Source organism: Callionymus lyra, chromosome 8, assembly GCF_982586985.1.
Source record: "Callionymus lyra chromosome 8, fCalLyr1.hap1.1, whole genome shotgun sequence".
Classification (NCBI taxonomy): Eukaryota; Metazoa; Chordata; class Actinopteri; order Syngnathiformes; family Callionymidae; genus Callionymus; species Callionymus lyra.
Window position 1 is genome coordinate 6,804,194 of NC_141825.1, and position 23,276 is coordinate 6,827,469.

The 23,276-nt window shown below is 37.0% G+C and overlaps 1 protein-coding gene across 3 annotated transcripts; it reads right to left on the reverse strand.

The window, feature by feature from the left end:
- Positions 1 to 1,877: 1,877 nt before the first annotated feature.
- cd82b (CD82 molecule b) lies at positions 1,878 to 21,688 on the reverse strand. 3 transcript variants are annotated; one of them, XM_087797900.1, is made up of 9 exons: positions 21,517 to 21,688; positions 16,168 to 16,237; positions 12,935 to 13,007; positions 10,140 to 10,264; positions 7,518 to 7,592; positions 4,754 to 4,852; positions 4,509 to 4,682; positions 3,079 to 3,162; positions 1,878 to 2,589 (listed from the first exon to the last, which is right to left on the reverse strand). In XM_087797900.1, the coding sequence occupies exons 2-9, from the start codon at positions 16,228 to 16,230 to the stop codon at positions 2,512 to 2,514; spliced, it is 771 nt and encodes a 256-aa protein (XP_087654026.1). In that variant the 5' UTR covers positions 16,231 to 16,237; positions 21,517 to 21,688; the 3' UTR covers positions 1,878 to 2,511. The 3 variants fall into 3 exon arrangements, with proteins under 3 accessions (XP_087654026.1, XP_087654024.1, XP_087654025.1); XM_087797898.1 differs by having other exon boundaries at positions 16,168 to 16,240; positions 21,521 to 21,649; XM_087797899.1 differs by having other exon boundaries at positions 21,521 to 21,567.
- Positions 21,689 to 23,276: the final 1,588 nt, after the last annotated feature.

The following is a 23,276-nucleotide window of genomic DNA, read 5'->3' on the forward strand; positions in this document are numbered from 1 at the left end:
CATCATCATCATCCCTATCTTCATCATCATCATCCTCATCAACCCTATCATCATCATCATCTTCTTCCTCATCATCATCATCATCATCACAGGTTGATGAACCTTCAGCTCCTGCTTCAGTTTGTTCTCTTGATTCTTCAGTGACCAGATTTAAAACCATCATTGAATTAAAAACGTTGACGTGTCGACGACTCACTGCTCTGAAGGTCACATGTTCCAGGAAACACATGATTCTTCATGTGTGACTCACACGGACCCTCTCAGAGTCGGTGTGAGTCACAACCATGATTCTTCATGTGTGACTCACACGGACCCTCTCAGAGTCAGTGTGAGTCACAAACATGATTCTTCATGTGTGACTCACACGGACCCTCTCAGAGTCACTGGTCTGAACAAGGACGCCGGGACTCGAACCCACCTGACAGTAAACATGATTACAGGCGTCAACAGAGGGCGCCGGAGAGACACGAGGAGAGACAAAAACAGGAAACCAGTGAACATCTGCACGGATGAGGTCGACCTGCAGGTGGAGTCGGGGTGGGGGGCTTGCAGGGGTCAGTGGGGGGTCACAGGGGGTTCCGAGTGAACACAATGAGAGCAGGAAGTCCAGCGGAAGAGCTGATGATTGACGGCTGTCGTCGTCCTCCTGCTGAATCAACAGAGTGAGCGACTCTGGTTTGAAACTCGCTGGTGACAGAAAAGTTTCCATGTCGAATCTCTACGTCCCTCCGTCTCTGTGGACTCCTCAATCATCCATCCATCAATCATCCTGACTCTGTGATTGACAGTAGATTTGACCTTGATTTGTTCTGAACACAAACCATCAAATCATCAAAATATAAAACATACATTTACTTTAATGTTCTGATGAAGCCTCGTGACACAGTGTCATCATGTTTCACGCTCAGTAGGTGGCGCTCCTGGAAACCATCCTTAAAATAGTCGCTTAAAAGAAACTATTTTAGAGCAAATAGCGCCATCTAGTGGTCTCTGGAAATAAAACTCCATTGAACTTGGCTGATTTGGATTTAACATAAAAACAAAATTTATAGAAAAATATTAAAACCACTTAAAACATTTTTATTGATTTGTTCAGCAAACGTTTAAACGCTTGTCTTGCAAAGATGAGATTGAACCAATTGTGAGTAAGAATGACTCAAATATCTTAACTTATTTATTTATTTGTTTATCGATCTTTTAAATAATATTCATTCAACTACACAAAAAAGATCTCGTGATTCCAACATGTAGTTTGACTTCAAGAGAAGCGTGAGGATCTACTGCCACCTTCAGGTTCATGATTGTACTACAATAACAACAAACGAAGCAGTTCGTTTAAGACATTTAAGTTACGAAAACTTAAGATGTTATTAAGTTATTAAAGGGTTTTGATTTGAATAGTCATGAAAATTAAGATTTTAACTAAATTATGAAAGGCTTTAGATTTGAATAGTCATGAAAATTAAGATTTTAATTAAGTTGTAAAAAAGTTTAGATTTGAAGTCATGTAAATTAAGGTAAGGTAAGGTAAGGTAAAACTTTATTGATCCAAGATTTGAACTTAGTTATAAAAGGGTTTACATTTGAATAGTCATTAAAATTAAGATTTGAACTAAGTTTTGAAAGGCTTTAGATTTGAATAGTCTTGGAAATTAAGATTTTAACTAAATTATGAAGACTTGATATTTAAAGGGAGTTTTAAAAAAACAACTTCTATTACACAATGATTGTTGATACAAAGTGCTTTACATCTAAAGTTGTGTAACGTAGTTTATTCTTCATTAATGAGGAGTTTCAGCTAGTCGGGGTAACACGTGAGCGATTGACAGGTCACAGCGCTCACAAATGCTGACAAGAATGATGAAAAAAACACAAGATAAATTAACTTACAGGTTTATTTCTACTATATCAATAATTAAAGAAATACAAATCTGTTCCAACACAAGTCATTTGTTCTTTTCAAAAGTGTAGAAAATATTTAAAACACATACAAAAACCTTCATTTTACAAACAAATTAAATAAATGCTGTGAACGACACAGAAACACTTTGAACGAGCGACAGATTATGAAAAAGAGACAGAAGATGAACGTTTGAAATGAAGAACGCGACAGGTTTGAACTAAAGTTTACATCTTTTTAGACTTTTTTCTTGTGTTTGGTTTGAATGCACGAAGACAAACGGGGTCGAGGTCAGATCACGTGACCTGAGACGATGTCAGGAAAAAAATCGTGGTCATGTGACCTCGCATCATGTGACGCCACTAAAGTGCTCCGTCTTCATCAAGGTGTAGCAAAGAAAAGTTGGTGAGTTTAAAACATGTAGAAAAAAGAAGAAACTGAAAGTAAAAAGTGTAACTTGTGAACAAAGTTCTACAAGGGAGTCCAGAGATAAATTTGAAGACGAATGTCGCCCCCTGTCGGCCGGTCGCAAACCTGCGTCGACTACAGATGAAAGTGTGTGCACAGGTTTGTGTAGGTGAGTGTGAGGAGGACACACAGGTGTGACTCCGTCAGTACTTGGGGACTTTGGTGTAATCCTCCACGACGACGCTCTTGCACAGACACATGGACAGAATCATCCCGAAAAGCTGCAACAGAGAATTGAACCGACAACCTTTTTTAATATTAAGCTGGTGGTCATAATGTTAAGGCTAATCTGTAGGAAATATACAAAACATTAGTAAAGATATATTAAATATTTTCATGCTGAGAAAGTTTATTTGTATTTAAAATAATGTATTTTTTAAATAATTATTATTATATTATAATATATTAAAGTTTCATGATAAGCCTTAAGATCAGCAGGTGGCGCTGTTTGATTGAATAATTGTTTCATAGACTACGATTGTAAAGCAGAGAATGACCTCTAGTGTCTTTAAAACAATTTGACACTATATCATGACACATTACCAGCTGTTCAGAAGGGGGCGCTAGCAGTTTAAAAAAAACTGAGAGTTAAAAAAGAGTGCCCTCTAGTGTGGAAACATGTGTCATAACACCTCGTCATCCGTTTCACCAAGACATCAGTAGAGCAGGAACATGAGCATGAGTTGAGGGAACATTGAAGGAACATTTACCTCGATGACGGCGATGCTGAGGCAGATGCCAAGGATGACTCCACAGTTGTCCAGAAGCCACTTCTCCACACTGGTGATGCAGCCCTGAACACACACACACGCACACACACACACACACAAATATCAGAGGGGGTTCATTCATCCAGCAGGAGCGAGAGGACATGAATGAGGACATGAGTCCAGTCGGACGTGAACTAAGGTCCTGTAAAAACAAGACTTGCTTCTTTTGGACCGAGTGGTTGCGAGGAAGGATAACGGGGGCGGAGGAGGCAGAGAGGACTCTGGGAAAACAATGGTGCCGAGGGGGGAACGACGCTGGTGTTGGAACCATCGCTCGACACGTCTCGGTTTAAGTGCTCGTCGTGTTACACAAGCAGAGAAAACCTTCAGTGTCAGGATCAGGAAACACTTTTTCAGCGGGAGTTTATCAAGTGGACGTTTGGAAAGAAACCTCAGATAAAAGTGAAGACACATAGAAACTGCATTGTTTGTAAAATTGAGGCGATAGTAACATCAACAACATTTTATAACAGAGGCTTTAATTCTATATCTTCCTTAAAACACGATTCAACTATTATTAAGCTGGTAAAGGTTATACAAATAGAGACTCCATTAAGCCCTAGTGTGTCAAACTGAAGTTTTACATTCTGGCACCCCCTACTGTTGGAACAGTGTTACTGCAATGCTGTAAACTCTTGTTAGTAATTTAAGTCTTAAGAATGATTCCTAGTGTGTTTTGTATCATCATTTAAAAAATGATTCAAAACTCTTCTTTAGTTTCCTTTTTAAAGTAGATTATTCATCTTTAGTACAAACCCAGTGTGTAAATACTTCTGAGGTCTGTGAGAGTTGTTCGTGTTCGATATAGAAATAACATGTTAAAAACATTTTGAAGCTTAAAAAATAAAACCAAAATGCAAAAAAATGTTCAATGCAAGTAATAGAAAAGAAAACAAACCAGAATATTTTTGTTGTACAAAATACTATAATAATAATATTTAAAGATTATTAAATGCATTTATACATTCAATAATTGATGTTAAGCATCATTGTCACCTTATGACTTCACAAGAAATATGTTTAATAGAGATTAAAAGTCAAACAATATTCTTTAAATTACATTAAAAGATGTAATATATTGAAAAAATGCACTGAATTTAAGAAATATTTTATTTAATATTTGTATTAAATATTCAACAATATGACAACTGAGTGATTTTAGTAGTTTTACTGCCATTAAACTCTATTGATCTTAACTATACATTATTTTTTCATATCATTTAGAAAAAGTTCATAACTCCAGCCGTAAACATATTTAACAATAGTTTAACTATGTATTCGTATACATTTAAATGATTGAAACGTCAAACTATGTTGTGGATCTGAGATGATTTCTTATAAAACTAGGATTTAAAAAAAAGAAAGTTTACCATTTCATAGACGGGTAAATCCGAGGACAGGTGATCACAAAGACCCCCGGCCCGGACGTCGGTTCCCGGGAGCGAGTCGTTGCGACAGGAGCACGGGTACAAGTTCTTGGAGCTGTTCTTCACCAGGAGGTTGTCGGACCAGTTGCCAGGCCCGGTCCAGCCACAGCACTTCATCTGGGAAGACACACAGAGGCCTTTAGTTTTATTTGAAAGTCCAAACGTGTGAGTGTTTGCCGGACTCTCACCGTCTTCTGAATGTAGTCCCACGTGTTCTCCGACGTCCTGTTCTGACCCGTGTAGTTGACGATCATCCCCTTGATGATGTTGGACATCTCGTGCTTCAACTACGGTCGAAAACAACAAACTTCAGACAAACTTTTCCTTTTTCAAGATCCCAAACAAAGGAGCGGCGGTCGCTGTGTGAACATTGTTTTGTGCGGCTTTGTGGGTTCGAGGAGAACTTGATTTAGTCAGACAACCAGAGAAATGAAGGACTTCCTTCTCGCCTCAGCGGGAGTCGAACCATCAACCGTAAAATCAACAGATGCACAGATCGACCATCCGCCATTTTATCTGCCCCGATATCATCATTTTAGTTGTTTTATTTCCTTTTTTTGTGTTTGTTTATACTTTCAAATCATACTTTCTTTTTACGAACGTTTTTTAATTTATTTAAATCAAGTAAATATAAAACAATTTGATTTTTTATTATTATTTTAAATGAACATACAAATATTTACAGGGTATGTTCATTTTAGTGTTGCAACTAAACTCGCGGCCTCTAGATGGCAGCAGTCATTACGTCCTCCACAGCTAAAGGAAGAATGAAATATCGACGATGACTGAGGACGAGAGGATACAGTCGACTCCCGCAGCTTTTAAAGCTGATGTTTGGACTTATATTTTGGTTTCAGTTTCAAAAGAGATTTGAACAATTAAAAGACGTCACTTAAATGTATGTGAAATATATCAAATTGTTTCATGAGTGTAATACTACTTAGAAGTATTAGATGTTCCTGAAGTGTTAATTGAAGTTTATATTGTGGGTTTGACAAGTTTACTTATTTAAGCATTACATTTATTTATTTTATTTAAAACTTTGAGTTTTGTATTGATATTTTTTTTTAATTTAAAGGTTGTTTTTTTTTGTGTGCGTTTAAGTTGCTTTGCTGGAAACTTAACGGTCTCATCTTCACCTCTAATCCAGACTCTTTCATTGATAACCTCCAACTGAGACGTCACCAAAATTTAAGTGATTCGCAGGAGAAGCTTCATGAAGCTCTGACATCGTTTTCCTCAGCTGGTGGCGCTATTGGTCTAGATACTATTGCTCGATTAATATAAGCTGTAGAGCGGACAGCGACATCTGGTGGGCTCTGAAAGTGAGGACGAGGCGTCTCGACGCGTCACCAGTCCATCACTCACTGCTACGGTATCGGCTGCATCAATAAAAGTGGTACATGGCGTAAATGTGGTCGAAAAAGACGGTGATGTATCTGCAGAGGTCGGTTTCGGGGGAAGTCAGACTCGACCTCACCCTATTCTGGGAATGAGCACCGCCCGACTGTGGTTAGCCTTAAACACAGAGAGCACATGCTGACGGAGGAGCCCTCACACACACACACACACACCATACATACACACACAAACACACACACACACACACACACACACACACACACACAGAAGAGCCACAAGCTGCAGTGCACACAGCTGAGGGGATCAGAGTTCTGAGGGGGCCAAGTTCAGGGAGGGAGGGTTCACGAAACCAGTCTGAGATCAAACACAACACTCCCTTCACCTCACACACTGTTTCAACACACATGAAATGAACGTGATTCACCGAGTGTGTTACATCACGAGAACAACACAACATAAGTTCATTAATAGCTAAAATATGTCTCCTGTTTACATAAATATAAATTAATGTCAAATTTCAACTCTCCTGACATGTAGTAAATGTTCTTCTCTCCAAGACACAGTAAGTCCCTCATCATGACCATGTTTTCAACTTATTACTTTATAAAGCTGCTCTGAAATCTAGACAAACGAGAGGTTACGAGAGTCCATTATGACTCCTCCTGCAGCCAGCTGTAATCACGCCCACTTTGTTTATACAACGAGTCCCTTGGAGGTGGAGACTTCCGGGATTGATGATGCAGAGTGACAAACCTCCATGCTTGACCAATCACAGCAGAGTGGGTGTCGTTATGGTCAATAAGATTTCATCTCCAGAACAACAAAATGTTTTCAGTGGGCGGAGCTTAGGATAATTTTATAATGTCAATATTTCAATGCATGGAGTTTTGTACAAACACACACTGATGAGTTGGTAAATCCTACTTGTGACGCCAATTCGGCAGTCGAACCCATTGTTATCTCCACCATAGAGGTTCGTTATGTTACAAAGAACAAATGCTTACTTTTAAGTGTTGTTCTATGGTTCCATCTTGATGTCGTGCGGGTTTCGAAGCAGTATTAAAATATATAAACTTAATTCACTGCATACACGCGAATCCCAAAAATTGTTTTGTTGTGTTTCTGTAACCAAAATGTATGGTCTTAAATTAAAAAAAATTCAAGTTTGATTCCTTTTTAAGCATTTGAAATATCGTCAGTACCAACATGATCCATGAATCAGGTGTGTCTAGGTACCAAGACATTCCAAAACACACTCACACAACACCATACAGCGACTCCTTCTGTATCTCTTTCCACAAATCCTGAAAAATCCTTCAAACACATCTTTGATACAGATGGTCATTTTGATTTAATTAGAGATACAAATAGTTAAGCTACCTCCATAGCAGAGGTAATAGAGTTATAAAAAACTATTTGAGCTTCAGTATTTTTAGTTTTTAGGTCGGCAGGTGTAACTGCACAGTCTGACGGCAATTGTCGCACAAAAACGACACAAGTGTCTCTGCACAGCTGAGACCACCTGCTACACATGACTTCCTCCCTCCAGTCGCACTCGTGAAGCTCGGACCAGGTTCAGCCCAGACTTACCCGATCTCTCTGGAAGTAGATGAGAACGCCGGCCGTCACCTGGGCGATGAGGATGAGGAGGAGGCAGGTGAAATACTGGAAGGAAGAAGAGAAATGACATCATTAACATTTTCCTATTTTCGAGGGACAAAGAAAGAATGGAAGAGGCGAGAAAAGCTTTTCTTTTCTACTGGTTAGAAAAGGTTCTCCTTCCCTTGAGGATAAAAGTGTGTGCTTTACGTCATGAGAAGATTTTGACTCATCGTTCTCCTGAGAAACTTCTGTGAAACCACTTCACATGTGGGACTTTTTCTGTCGAGTATTTGAGACGTTTAACCCTTCAACGAACTTGAAAAACTCAAACTTCATCATATTGAAAGTTTTGACCTGTGCGACAGAAATTTGTTTTTAAGGTGCCATAAAAAATTCTATAACATAATGTCTTTTTTACATTTTTATATATATTTTTATGAATGTGTTTATTCATTTTGCACATGGATCAGTCAAAACAGATCGTCAGGACAAGGCAACATACACTGAGAAAAACTAAATCAAAAGCAGAAATGTCCATTAGAAAACAGAAATAATATTTTCATGATATAATAATTAAAATTAAATTTTGTTTTTTAAACCTCATGTTATCTCGGGGTCAAAGTGACCCGGGAGCCTGAAAACAAATGTTTTTGTGGTATCCCTTGTGTTGTCTCTTGGTCAAGGTGACCCGGAGCCCCGAAAACAGATGTGTTTGTGGCATCCCTTGTTTGGTCTCTGGGTCATAAATATAGATATAAAAAAAAACAAAAAAAAACTGACATAACCAGTCGGGAGCATATATTTCCAAATCTTAGAAATCAATAAAAAAAATTATTTCTCTTCAGAGTCTGACTCAAGTTCAGTTCAAAGAGCACATGTCAAATCCTCCACTCTAGACATCATAAAAATATCTAATTATAAATTACTTGATTCAAATATCTTTAATAAATATTAAATACAAGTCAAACTTGAGGCCGAATCCAGCCCGACAAGTAATGTACGTGGCCCTAAAATCAAAGTATATCCATGTTAATGTTGATCTGGTGAGGAATAAAGATGCCAGTGCTTAAGATAAGGGACAGAGATTATCGACGTAAACAATTATAAAGACAATTTTAATAACACTGAGGTTGAAGGAAAATAATTTGTTGGAAATTTGGAACCTGTTAAAGTCAGTTTTTGGTGAATATAAAAATCTTGTGGGTTGAGTTGAGGTAGAATCCGACATGTGTGTGAAGCTAATCTCTTAACCGTTTGTGTGTGTGTGCGACTCTAAAGGGGGGTCCTCGTGCCAGCTGGTCACTGTCACTAGCAGAAGTAGGTCACAGCAGACCAGGTCTGGTTGTTGTTGCCCCCCCCCCCCCCCTCATGCACCTCACTAGCTTTATCCCGAGTGAACACATGCTGGGAGAACTGGGCTCTTACACCAGCAGACATGAGGAAAAGGTTGTAGTGTCAGCAGTGATATATCGAGTGTTCCAAGTAGCAGGTGGACAACACACACTCTTTTATCACCAACACTCTCAGAAAGACTTGTTACATTTGTTTATTTACATTTTTATTTGTCTATTTTCTGACTATACAACATAAATTTAGGAAAATTATGTCCCAACAAGATCTGGAGATTGTAATCCATGTGTTTGTGTCTTCTTGTTTAGACTATTGTAACAGTTTATTTTGGTGTCTAAACAAGAAGGATCTGTCTCGCCTGCAGTTAATAAAAAACTCTGCTGCCAGGATTCTGAGCCGCTCTAGTAGAAGAACTCACATTTCTCCGATCCTTGAAACTCTTCACTGGCTGCCAGTTTATTTCAGGATCCATTTTAAAATTCTGGTTCTTACTTTCAGATCTATTCATGGTCAGATCTTCCATCAGTGATCTGATCCAGCCTTACACCCCAGCTCGGGCTCTGAGGTCTGTGGATCAGTATCTACTGATGGTTCCTGAACACGCTTCAGGACCAGAGGAGAGAAATCCTTCAAGACTGTTGCTCCTAAACTATGGAACGATCTTCCTCTGTGTTTGATGATCTACTGACTCCTTCAAGAAACATCTTAGGAACTTTTAATTTGTGCTTTTACCTGATTTTCTGTGACTCCTGTGTTTGTCTTATGTGTCTTGATTTTTAAAAGTATATATATTTAACTGTGTATTGTTTGTGATTGTTAAAGTGCTCTGTGTCACTGGTCTAGAAAAATCTTTCCAAATTATCTTTACTTTACTTTACATGACTTTTTCTAACAAATTTGTTAATTCTTTTTAATATAAATCTTTCTTTTTGCATTTTACAGTTATTCTTATTAAATGTTTAAAATCTTTATTTTTTGTAAACATTTACCACATCTGATAAATGTTTTATGTATTTATTCATGGGGATAGTAATCTCTTCTTTCCTATATAGTATGAATATTGGGTTATATTGAATATGCTTAAATAAATAAATAAAAAAGTAATTTTGAATGTTGATCACACGATGAAATCCAAACATCGATTGTGCTGGACATTCAATCATTCTGAAAGATGAAGATGTATTTCCTTTTTTTAGTTGTGATATATTGTGAAGTTTTGAAAGGAAAGGACAGAATCAACAAAATGATTTGGTTCCTCACCAAACCGAGAAGACAACGGATTTCGTAGATGGCGCCGATGCAACCGAAGAAACCCATGGCCATCGATAATGAGCCGATGCTGATGAGGATGTACGACGTCACTTTCACCGTCTCCGAGGACTCCTCTGCAGAGAAAACATCAGTTGAAGGATAAAACATGCATTTAATAACACACTCTATAGATCATTTCAATCCCTCGTGCAGCCTCAGTTCATCTCTCAGCAGGAAATAAAATAAATAAGCTTGAAGACCTCGTGAGAAGTTTGTTCCGGCTCAAGACAAACATATTTTCCCACTGATTTCAAAGAAGGAAATTCTAGTTTTCTCCCACAGTAGATTATTTTAATAGCTCAGAAGAGAGTCGTAACAAGACAAGTCAATGCTCCGCAAGATTAATCGATTTCCCCCTTTTTTGCATCTGTGAGAGAAAAGAGGAAAAGAAAAGACACTAAAAGGATGAAGAGAAGAGAGATAACGTGAAAGAGTTCCAGCGTCTGGTCTGACCTACTTCTTCTAGTGGAAGAGAACAAAATCTCTTCAACAGATTCCATCACAAAGTTGTCGAGCCACGTCAAGATAATGATCCGTTTTTTTGTTGTTTTTACTCCAGTGCTTAAAGTAGAAATGAACATTTCCCTAAATTCCTTTGACATCATTATTTTTAAACATGTCAAAGATTTGTTTCATGTACATGTTGTAATTACAGCCATGTTCAGGAGCGAGAGGAGCACATGCTACGTGGTGTTTTTGAGGAGTAATTGGAAGTTAAACATGCCAGGCTTGATGTCGTGAACCGTGTTTATGTGGCGACAGAGTAGCATTTAGAGCTATACATACGTGTTCAGAGCAGGCCTGCGCCCTCTCGCTTTTTTTAGTTACATAATTTAAACGTAGCAGATTTCCAGATGTAAGTAAACGAGAACTAGACGATGTGATAGTTTAAATACAGAAATATATAGAAAAGCATTGAAAATACAAGAGACGGGAACGTTTATGTACGGAAACCATAAGTTATTCACATAAAATCAAGACTAAATAAGGATATCCAGAAGTTTCATCATGTCATAGCATGACAAATATAATTTATACAAAATGATTCAGATTTTAATCTCAAATTCAAGGATTCAACATTTCAATATCATCACTCCGTTCGTATGAATGGAGCCTGATAAGTTTAATAAAAATGTTTTCTTTTTCTTTGTAAATATCTGGATAGTAGAGTTCCAAGTACACATTTTGACAGAAATGTACTTTAGTATAATTTACTCTAAGGGACAAGACAGTTTAAAAAAAACTTCCAAAAACATTCATTTATGTAACTATAATTACATATATCATTAGTATGGAAGGAAAATGGGGGGTGAAGGAAACTAAGGTTTAGAAGAAACAAGTTTCACATTTAATGTTTAAAACGGTGATGACTATTTATAACTACTTATATTTGGTCAGTTTTACGGCTTCTGTCCAACTTTACAAGGGCCTCAAATATGAAGCCACGGTTTATTCCCAAATCCAGTTTATGTCTTTCAATTAAACAGTGTTGACAACATCAACTAAAACAGTAACTACGGAGCACATTTGGTCCCTCAAGCTAAAAAACTAAATCTGATTTGCAGCACGAAGGTTTTGAAGCGTCATTAAAAACATGAAGTTCTTCTTCCTTCTCCTCACCACCCTCCACAGAAAGCCAGAGACCAATCTCGACTCCCTTCGCTCTCGTAATGTGGCACATTTCCAAATAGGTCTCTTTTTTAAAATAGCTCGTCTGGAGGTTTTTCATGGAACTTTCCATTTAAAAGAGAAAGAAAAAAAAAGATATTGAGCTGCAGACAGAGAAAGGGGCGACTGTTTGGCTTCAGGCTCCTTGTGTAAACACATCGTGAAGTCAACGATTTATGGCAAACAAAAAGTGCATTTGAAGAGCAGGAAACGCAGGAAATATGGAAACAAAAAAAGTTTCCCAACAGATGCTCACGATAATAGATCAAGATATTAGGAAGATAATCGAGTACAAATTAAACTGCCCTGAAGTTATTGGAACATCTGTCAAGTCTGGAGAAAATTATAGAAACCAACAACACCGAGATCCTGTTAATGGTCCGACAAAAGTTCTGAAGAGCACTAGATAATCAATAAACAGCATGCAACTGTTCCTCTGAAGATCAGCGAGATGTTTCCAGTCAGGACAGTCGCACGACGACCGATCTATGGCGGGAGCAACAAGGAAAAGTGAAGAAGGTTGAGGTCGTACAAAGGGAAATCCTTCACGCTATCTCTGGAGGAACAGCTGAACCAGCGCAACAATAGTCCAGGATCTCGCACCGGTAAATAGTCCACTGCCTTTTCATCCCGAGAAGGTCAAACATGCAAACTCGGAGTATTATCAGAAGGTTGTTCTCGCGAGGTCACAGCTAAAAAAAAAAGTTGAAAAGAATCGAGGAGCAGGTGCCATTTTTCTCAGCGTTAGTCAAAGCTGAACTTGTGTCCAGTCTAAATATACATTTCTCCAGCTCAGCTCGTCTCAGAAATGTTTGTGGTCTACGAATGGAGGTCGAGAAGTTGCTGAGCCCGAGATTGAAGGTTTTACCTCAGTGAGGCCCAGAACACATGTGCAACTGATACTAACCTCGATATACTTCTCGCTTCTAAGAGAAAAGCCACAACAGACTTTTAAAATAAATCTGGGTTTTTTTCTTTACCAAAATTATGTCACCTGGTTTAAACCTATATTTAGATAACCATAATATTTGACTCCTGTGTTTTCAGGTCGTTTCACTCGAACATGTTTCACTTACGTAGAACTGCGATGAAGCTCTGGTTGTCAAACAGAACCCAAAGTCCGAAGCCCATGATCAACGCTCCGAAGACCTGCGGAAAATGTGAAAGAGAATCAAGTCTTAATTATACAAACATGTTTATAACATTTGCTCATTTACAAGAAACCTTGAGATGATGAACTCTCTCTAGATAGTCATTAGCAGTCCATCAATACAGAAACATGTTTTGTCTGTTTCAGTTATAAAGTGTCATTTTAAAGACATTTGAAGCTGAAGATTATTTCTTAGAACTTGAACAGAACGTTTCATGTTTCCTAGGGAGCTGCTATACAAGTCTTCTACTGATACTTCAAAGTGTCCGCACTAGGCAAGAAGGTTACTGGTTCACTTCCAGTTTGAGGGAACCTGCTGCATGTCTGTGTTGACTCTCATGTTCTCACTGGGTTTGTTTGAGTTTACTCTGGTTTCCTCCCACACTCCAAGAATATACAGAAGAAACCAAGACAAGGAATGTTTCAAGGGGATCAGCAGAGTCTTACCTATCTTTGTCTTTCCATCTACATTATGTCTGAATTATTGTGTTTCAAACTGGACACCTGCTCTGGGGTCACCCTAGCCTCCTGCCCAGGGTAGCTGGGATAAGCTCCAACCCTTTGTGAACCGATAAACCGAAGCAGTGGTAGATAATTAAATAATGTCGTGTCACATTTATCCTGGGGCCTCATGTACAAATTATTGTGTGGATTACCTACTAAAAAACAGGTGTGCACTGAAATCCAGAAAAAGATGCACACAAATCTTGTAACTGAGCGTGAAACGAATCCAAACACTTTTCCTTTGCGCTGAATTCTCTACGTTGATTTCGACTTACAGACGTGTTCCCTTTCAACATCCTCATTTAAATATGTCACTCATATTTAAATTAACCAGTGTGTGACTCTCTCTGCGATCAGAAAAAAAAGATAAAAATCATGAATTTAAAATGATTAACAGTTTACATTTGTACAATATTATTGAATGTGTGTATCACACACTGTTGTAAATATATGATACTGTAAAAACGTATGATGATTAATTAACGTAATAATGATTCCTGCACATCTTTTTAGGATTGTGTGAAATAGCTGCTAAAAACATGTGGTACAAAACCATCATGTGATCATAAACAACAAGGATCAGAATGAGAAACATATGTATACGTTTGTGAACACTTGCATGAGGTCGTTCCACTGTGACGTGAACTTCTGAACAGGACTAGTAAGACGTGGATCTGAGAAGTACGTGCGAAACCTTCAAACCTGTTGGGAAGTCCGTACTTTTTCACGCTCTTTTCATTCTTGATACACAAGAACTTTTTGACGTGAAAAATCCATACCCTTCAGATGTTCCAGCAAACCTCTACAGACACATCTGGAATATATCTTCTACTAGCCTTGAGTTCCCAACTGTCAACACACTTATAAAACCCCCAGCGCTTGTTGTCCTCATGTACAAACTAATCTCTAAATCTATTTTCCATAAAACTCTGGAGTAAAAATCTGACCTAGAAAACGCTCTTTAATGAGGTTCTTCAGCCATTCTCATAATTAGAAGGTTCTAAATGTTTGGGAGTTCTGGGGGCTCAGCGGAGGATCCACAAATGAGAGCCTCTATTGAGCTGCCAACCTACTGCAGCAGTAATTACACCCCGGGTCTGTCAGAAAGACTCTTCATTAGACGACCACTTCCTGGCCTCCCCTGGTTTTCATTTGTCCACATGGACAACACCGACAGACACTTCCTCCCGAGTGTCGACTTCAAAGGATCTCCAGCTGCAGACTCATTGCGGAACTTTGGACATGGTAGGTTTTAATGATCCGGGGGTTTTAGCCGGGGAGCAGGACTTTGCATGGCCCGGGTGTCAGAGAGGTGGCACTGAACCAAACCATCTGCTGTTGTTTAGACGCGTCTGCGACTGTGTTGAGTCTCGGCCCCCGAGGCCGGATCACGCCGGGACTCTCTGGGCACGTGTGCGGGCTTGTGTCGGTTCGTTACGTTTCCGTTACAACAGGACTTACCACATGAATCAGTTATTTAAAGGTGACGCACTCGTGCATAAAGGCGATCACTAGACTTTCCTTTCATGGAGAAAAGACAGTTTGAACGCGTCTTTTGTTCGGGCGAACGACTCACAAACCTAAAACTCGGCAACAATCTGCCCAATTTAAACGGCCGTGAGAATGAATCGTGTTATTTTTTAACTTTCATTAGTTCAGGAAGGGACATTAAGATAAAAATATCATGTTTAACAGCAGCTTTACCAACACGAGAATCATGACAAATTAGCGTGAGAGTTTGGATCCACATAATCTTTATCCATCTCTGACAGGAAACACATGAACGGTAGAAGCGTGACAGATGATAATGTTTCATCAGATTATGAACCTTGTTTTTCAAGTATATTAAAAACTAACCAAGTCAAAACAAAGTTGAAACTTCAATGTTGGATTTTGGATGGACTAAAAACGTAGAGATTCTCCCGTCAGTTGCACTTTTACTCAGGATTGGAATTTCTTTGACGTTTCCTTTTACTTTTCTCCCAAGAACTAGTGGGTTGGTGAGCACTTGCTGGGTGGATTTCTCTTCCTCCTCTCCCTTTCTTTTGTTTCAGGTCTGAATATGTTAAATGATTCTGTAATACATAGTTCAATGCAGATACTGGCAAATTGTGAAGTTTAGTTCCAGCTCAATTGGTCTCGAGATATAGGTTGTTTTATGATTGTGTTTTTTGTATTTACCTGATGGGTGACTTGAATATACAATATATATGGATGAGGTATCATGGCAATAAACAGAAGTTCAAAAATACAAATAGATTTCTTCAAGATAAAAAGGCTAAACATTTTTTTTTAAAGTGAATGCAATTTAGGGAATGAAGTTTCCGAAATTCCCACCGTTTTCTTAAAATATATATCTGTCAGATTAATAAAGTATCTATCCATTTATTTATCAAAATTATAAATTAAACACATTTTTCATCTTTTACTTTTCCTTTTAGTATTTTTTTTTTCATCTTTTCTCTTGTACCTTTTTCCATTTTAATAAAATTATTAAGAACACAATCACATACAAAAAAAAAGACATAATGGCATTATTACCCCTGATATTTTTTCATGTCTGGTTCTGTCACTTTTTCTTCTCTAATAATAGACCATCATTTCCTCCTCCTTCAAGTCTGGTTACTTAAAAACATAATAGACGTCAATACTTACAAAGAAGAGTAGGTTGAAGAGGAATAAGAAGTACTTTGTCACTGTGATGCAGCCTTTCCCCATTGTTCTGCTTCTGAAAGACAAAAACATTTTGTTAGTGATGGTCATTTCCAGATGTTAGAAAAAAAAGACAATCCACACAGTCGTGCTGCTGATTAAACGGCTTCAGCCTTCAAAGTAACAACATAAGCTCAGTTTATTTTCCGCGGGTTCATTCATTTACTCTTTAACAACCCGAAAAGCTCTGATCCGGATCTTTACGAGACAATAAATGCACATTTTCTTTTAGAGAATCAGATTTTATTACAATAATTAGGTTGTTCACAGATATAGTTAGAGTGAGGAAAATCTTGAGAATAATTCAGCAAAGCAGCTTTTAGGGAAGATCCTCAAACATATTGAAGACCAAATGATCTCACTTTAAGTTTCTGATTCTCTTATTAAATCCATGGATTCATCCGTATCAGACAAAATGAGGCATCGATCTCAAAACCTCAAAGTCTGCTCTTATTTGGCAAAAGATCCGTCTGTGTTGGTCTAGTTTTCAAAAATCATCATGCAAGTAATTTACAGGACAGTTTTAATAAAGTAAGTAAGTAAGTTAGTAACTAAAAGTTATTTGAAAAGCGCCTTTCTAGACCAGGGTCTAACAATCAAACAATAATACACAGTTAAAATACATTCTTTAAAAGATCAAGAGACATAAGACAAACTGCCCAGAAAATCAGGGAAAAGCACAAATAAGAATGTCTTAAGATGTTTCTTGAAGGAGTCAGTAGATCATCAAACACAGAGGAAGATCGTTCCAAAGCTTAGGAGCAACAGTCTGGAAGGATTTCTCTCCTCTGGTCCTGAACCGTGTGCGTGGAACCATCAGTAGATTCTGATCCACAGACCTCAGAGCCCGAGCTGGGGTGTAAGGCTGGATCAGATCACTGATGGAAGGTCTGACCATGAATAGATCTGAAAGTAAGAACCAGAATTTTTAAATGGATCCTGAAAGAAACTGGCAGCCAGTGAAGAGTTTTAAGGATTGGGGAAATGTGAGTTCTTCTACTAGAGCGGCTCAGAATTCTGGCTGCAGAGTTTTGTGTGAACTGCAGGCGAGACAACTCCTTCTTGTTTAGACACCAAAATAAACTGTTAGAATATTCCAAACGAGAAGATACAAACATATGGATGATAAGAAAACCACTGGAATTTAAAAATAAAATGGCATACCATGTAACAGACAAAAAAAACGTAACTAGCTACATACCCGGCAGGATTTTTATAAAATACAAAACAGAATAAAATATTTCAAATGAAAAATAAAAATGTCATATAATTTAGTTTAAAATATTGATTATTATTGTCATTTTAACATGGATGGACTTTAAAATTAGTCACTTTTCAGTGGAAGCTGCTAAGAAGCAGAACAATGTTGAGACTTTTAAACGACTAAAACAGAGCTTCAATTTAGTTTAAAACCTTCCTTGGAATGAGAAGAAGTAGCACTGATAATATGGAAGTAGCTTTCGTTTTGTTATGAATAATGGCAAAAAAGTAAAACTCATCTCAGTCAAGACAATAAGATTTCTGTAGCACCGTGAGAGAACGACGCTGACTCAAGTGACGTTTACTATCGATTATGAAAGACTTAAATCTTGGATTTTTTTTTTATTTTAAAGCTAAGTTTGCATCTTTGCGTCACACAGCGGCTGCTGGAGCAGACCTTTCAGCCACATCTGTTGAACAAATGTTTTGTTTTTTTTCATCCCAGTTTCCGAGTCACAACGGTGCATTCATGGGTACACACTAGCTCGGGCCGTCCAGCTCTTCTATGACTAATACTTTCCAGCGAGAAGCAGCTGTAAGAACCAGAGGAACACCAGGCTCGCCGAGTCCACCAGGAACACTTAATACCATCCCCTGATTCCAAACACATCATTCATGACTGGAACCTCTTTTTCCTGATGTGAGAGATCTTTAAAAAAAAAAAAAAGGGTCGGGATATACTTCAAGAAACATCTTAAGACATTTTTATCCGTGCAGGCTTTTCCTTGATTTTCTGGGACTCCTGTGTTGTTCTCAGTATTATCTTCACCTTTTAAGTATATATTTTATTGAGTATTGTTTTGATTGTTTAAGCGCTTTGTGACCCTGGTCTGGAAAAGCGCAATATAAATACAAATGACTTACTTGTCGAAGATACAAGAAGATCATTTAGCTTCACACATTTAATTTATTACCGTTTCCCGGATGTAGAGATTCAGCTTCTACCCAATAAAAGACACAACAATTACAAATTGTGTATCTATTTTTATATTCCAAGCTATCAGTTGTCCAATTGTTGAGGCTTTCATTGTTTTTACTTTCACAATAGTGCGACCAGTCTTGTCCTTCAACACAAAGAAGATAATCTGAGTGTCTCAATGCTAAGCGGCGGCCATGGATTAAAAATAAAGGTCTGGCGATGACCTCCACTGACGCTTGGCTTTATTCCACAGCGTGACCACGATGACGGTAACAATGCTGAGATAAAATGTAAAGGTCAACGCGGATCAGTGGGGCTGGGAAATCCTGCAGATATATTTTGGGAATATGACTTGAGAAGCCAACATCAAAAATGATCTAAAGAAGTATATCTTTTCACACTTCCTTTGCTAGCTTGTAGCGACAGTGACAACACACTTTAACACAACAAAACGAGCAAAACCAAATCAGACTAATGGTTTGATTTGTTTTACTTTTTTGCCCTCGTAAGCTTTAAATTAATTACAGTTTGTGTAACAATAATATGTTTATCTGTAATAATATGGCGATACGACTCGTAACACAATACATGGGCAGCAAAACAATATATTGCAATACTGCAGTAACAAGGATATATTTGTAGTAGTGTTGAGTACTTGACCTTGGTTTTGCAGAATTTACAGACCACATGACTCTTGACCAAAATATGTCAAAACATCAGCTTTAAAAGCTGCTGGTGTCACTGTATCCTCTCGCCCTTAGTTATCAACGGGAAGGGGATATGTGGGATTTTATTGTTACTTCAGCTGCGGAGGCTGTAATGAATGCTGCCATCTAGAGGCCGGGAGTTTAATTGCAACACAGAAATAAAAATTGAAAAAAATGTAACTGTGAATATTTGCATGGTCAGCGTAAATAAAAGAAATCAAATTATTTTTAATTTTATACACAATTTGTTGAAATATAATCCTAAAAGAAACCCCCTACGAACAAGTATACAATTAAAACATGATTAGACGGTCGTAAGTGTATCAACATTTTATTACAACCTGAACCATTCCTCGCGCTATTAGACTTTATAATTCTGAGATTGGGGGCAGGAGTGGATTGAAAAGATGATGTTATTCTACGTTAATGTTTGCACCTCAATACAAAACATGAATAGTCACATATTCACACACAAACACTGCTTGATCAACAGATGGTAAATGTTTTAATGGGCCCAGCATGGATCCGCTGTTTCACACATGAGAGTCATGCAATGTACCCCCCCCCCCTTCTTCCATGTCAAATATGACCCATTTAAACATCTGCTACATCATCCGTAATCTAACATCCTGTCCTCAAAATGTGTTATTTATTATCTGTAACACGAGTGTTTCCATGGCAATAATACTTTTTGTATCTCAATATTTCTACAACTTAGTGACACATCAAACACGTCAAAGTCACATTAATTTTCAACGCTCATCTATTTATTGGTTTTTGAATCGTCTGTCTGGGTTGTTGTTTTTATGTTAGGTTAAGTTTTTTTTAAATACAATTATTTCAACCTGTAAACCTCCAGCTGGCCAGATGAAGACCAGCATCACCACTAGCATCAACTTCTCTAGCAAAACTAGTCATTTAGGGGCCGGTTACTATTCCTGTGACACACTGTTATTTCAGCGGCTTTGTAAACCAGCGGCTCGCCGACCGAGAATGTGGTTCTATTTTGCCGTATGTGTGGCATCATTTCATGTTCAGAGTCTGGGCCCAAAACCTGTGGCAGCCTTTGAGGATTATATAATTGAGAAAAAAATTGACTTCAGAACATGAAACCAGACACAATAGTTCAACAAATAAAAAGTGTATAATCAAAAATAACTCAGATTTGTGAGCCTCAAAGGAGTTATTGCTATAGAAAAGATAAGTAAAGGAAGCGGTTGCTGTGTCACAAACTATACTGTTATTATTTTAAATACACTTCAAGTTTAAATCAATATATAATGTATATATTGTTACTTACGTAATAAGATGTGAATTATGTTGGACTAGTTACTGTCAAAATGATACTACAAGTATATAAAGTGGTAACTAATATGTTGGAATAGTTATTGTCAAAATGATACTACAAGTATTTAAAGTGGTAACTATTATTTTGGACTAGTTATTGTCAAAATGATAGTACAAGTATTTGAATTGGTAACTATTATGTTGGACTAGTTATTTTTAAAATGATAGTACAAGTATTTAAAGTGGTAACTATTATGTTGGACTAGTTATTGTCAAAATGATACTACAAGTATATAAATTGGTAACTATTATGTTGGACTAGTTATTGTCAAAATGATACTACAAGTATATCAATTGGTAACTATTATGTTGGACTAGTTATTGTCAAAATGATACTACAAGTATATAAATTGGTAACTATTATGTTGGACTAGTTATTGTCAAAATGAAACTACAAGTATATCAATTGGTAACTATTATGTTGGACTAGTTATTGTCAAAATGATACTACAAGTATATAAATTGGTAACTATTATGTCGGACTAGGTATTGTCAAAATGATACTACAATTATATAAAGTGGTAACTATGGTTACAGTAAAAGCAAAATTTTAAGAAACGCTATGAACAGATTCTATTAGTTTATGTTTATTTTCACATGTTAAACGTTTAACTGGACTTCTTCACTAACATGTTACGACTTCACATGTATAAAGTTTAAGTGTAAACTTAAAAGAAAAATGTCAACGTTTAAGTTGAAAACATCACATTAATATTAGCATTGATATCGTTGAAATATAAACAAGTTAAAATAATTATTGTTAAGCGAAACATTTGGCTTTAGTTGTTTCCTTGTTTTATAAAAAAAAAAAAAGGAACTTAAACTAGTTTACGTAACTTTCGGTTTTGTTTGTTAAATCGTTCGCTCCATGCTTTTATGTCACTCTTGGCAGTTGAAGTTCATCATGGGACCGTGAACGCAACACTGTGGAGTATTTCTACATAAAACTTCGTTTCCCACGTTCGAAACATAAACGTTAGAACTTTAAAGTATCTTCTTGTAGTCGCTGAGCCTCCGGTTGACAAGTTAGTTGGTTGAACTCGCAGTAAAAAAAAGTACTTACTTGTGTTCTTGTGTGGCAGGCGCTGGTTAACCTTCGCTCGTCTGAGTGAACCGCCGGAGAATCTAGACGAGTGTGTGAACCAGTCGAGAGACACACACACACACACACACACACACGCACACAAAGAGAGAGAGAGAGAGAGACACACCCACACACCCTTGGTTAACCCTCGCCACCACCAACACTATTTACACACGCATGCTAACAGTTAGCTTATGCTACATTGACGGTTACGATGATGACGTCACGTGATGAACTCGTGCCTGCGCGACACAAACATTTTAAAAATGACTTTAATCATATAAATTAATGGATTAAAAATTTATTTTTTTAAAAATGGATATGGTTTTATTTTACTTAAATATATATATAATGACATTAAACAAAAACATGGCAACTGATTTACTTTTTACGTTCCTATATTTATTTTTTTTAAATAGAAATAATAGTTTGGTTTTTTCATTTAATTTAATTGGAGATTTACATTTTAATAGCAGTTTTTTAAGATTAAATAAATCCTTACAAAGGTGGTAAGTTTTACCAGTGGGTGACTTTAGATGCAAATGCTATTGACGAGCTAAGCTAGCAAAAACACAATTTAAAATTTACTTTAATTTAATAATTCAACAATTTAACTATAAAAGTTCACTTCCTTACTACTAGTAGCAGGTGTTACGATTGATCGTATACAACTACCTAAGACCTTGGCTCCTGCATTGATGTCAGTTTAATTTCAGATTTAAAGATCTTAAATCACAATCTTGTAAACCAACAAAGCTTTACAAAGTGGTGAATTCAAACCAGTGAATGCTATAGCTAGCAATGCTATGAACGTGCTAAGCTAGCAAGAATACCAATTAAAATGTACTTTATATAATAATAATAATAATAATAATAATAATCTCTATTTATATAGCGCCTTTCTAGACCAGGGTCACAAAGCGCTTTGACAACCATTCACACATAAACAATTTGACAACAGTTTCCCTCATTAATTTTAAACTTTAATGGAACCGTTCAAGTAAAATCAAACGGTGAGAGGAACTTACCTGCTTGAGACCTTGGCTCCTGCAAGGGTTTTAGAGACCTGCTGTCTGTGATGTAACTTAAATGTCAGATTTAAAGAAGTTAAATAAGAATATTTGAAATAAAATAAAAAAGCCTTACAGAGATGTAAGCAGGACATATTACGAAGATATTAGCATGAATAGCAATGCTATTGACAAGCTAAGCTAGCTAGCATATTAAATAAAACGTATTTTAATTAAAAAACTATTATGGTATGAAGATTTAACTTAGTGGAATGTATGTAATAAACCAAATAAAATCAAATAAATACATTTAAATTGTGTGGAAACTGCTTGACCTTGACTCCTGTTAGTCTTTATCTGTTGCCTATGATGTCACTTTAATGTCAGATTTAAAGAACTTTAATTACAATTAGATGATGAATTTAAACCAGTGACCATAGCTAGCAATGCTATCAACAAGCTAAGCTAGCAAGAATACCATCGTAAAATGACCTTTCATAAACAAAAGTTAAACAATTTAACAAAACAATAATATCATTTAAGTCAAATAAAATAATGCAAGAACTAACCTGCATGAGACCTCGGCTCCCGCGAGGGTTTTAGAGATCTTCTGTCTTTGATGTCACTTTAATATCAGGTTTAAAGTTAAATGACAATCTTTGAAATAAACACTGAATGACTATATTAGCATGAATAGCAATGCTATCGACAAGCTAAGCTAACTA

What these genes read in the sequence shown, in the direction of transcription:
- cd82b (XM_087797900.1), bottom strand. Translation starts at nt 16,230, where the DNA reads ATGGGGAAAGGCTGCATCACAGTGACAAAGTACTTCTTATTCCTCTTC. An exon ending in TCCGTTGTCTTCTCGGTTTG is followed by an intron (nt 7,593 to 10,139) that starts GTGAGGAACCAA and finishes TCTTCCTTCCAG; the next exon opens with TATTTCACCTGCCTCCTCCT. An exon ending in TCTACTTCCAGAGAGATCGG is followed by an intron (nt 4,853 to 7,517) that starts GTAAGTCTGGGC and finishes TTTCGACCGTAG; the next exon opens with TTGAAGCACGAGATGTCCAA.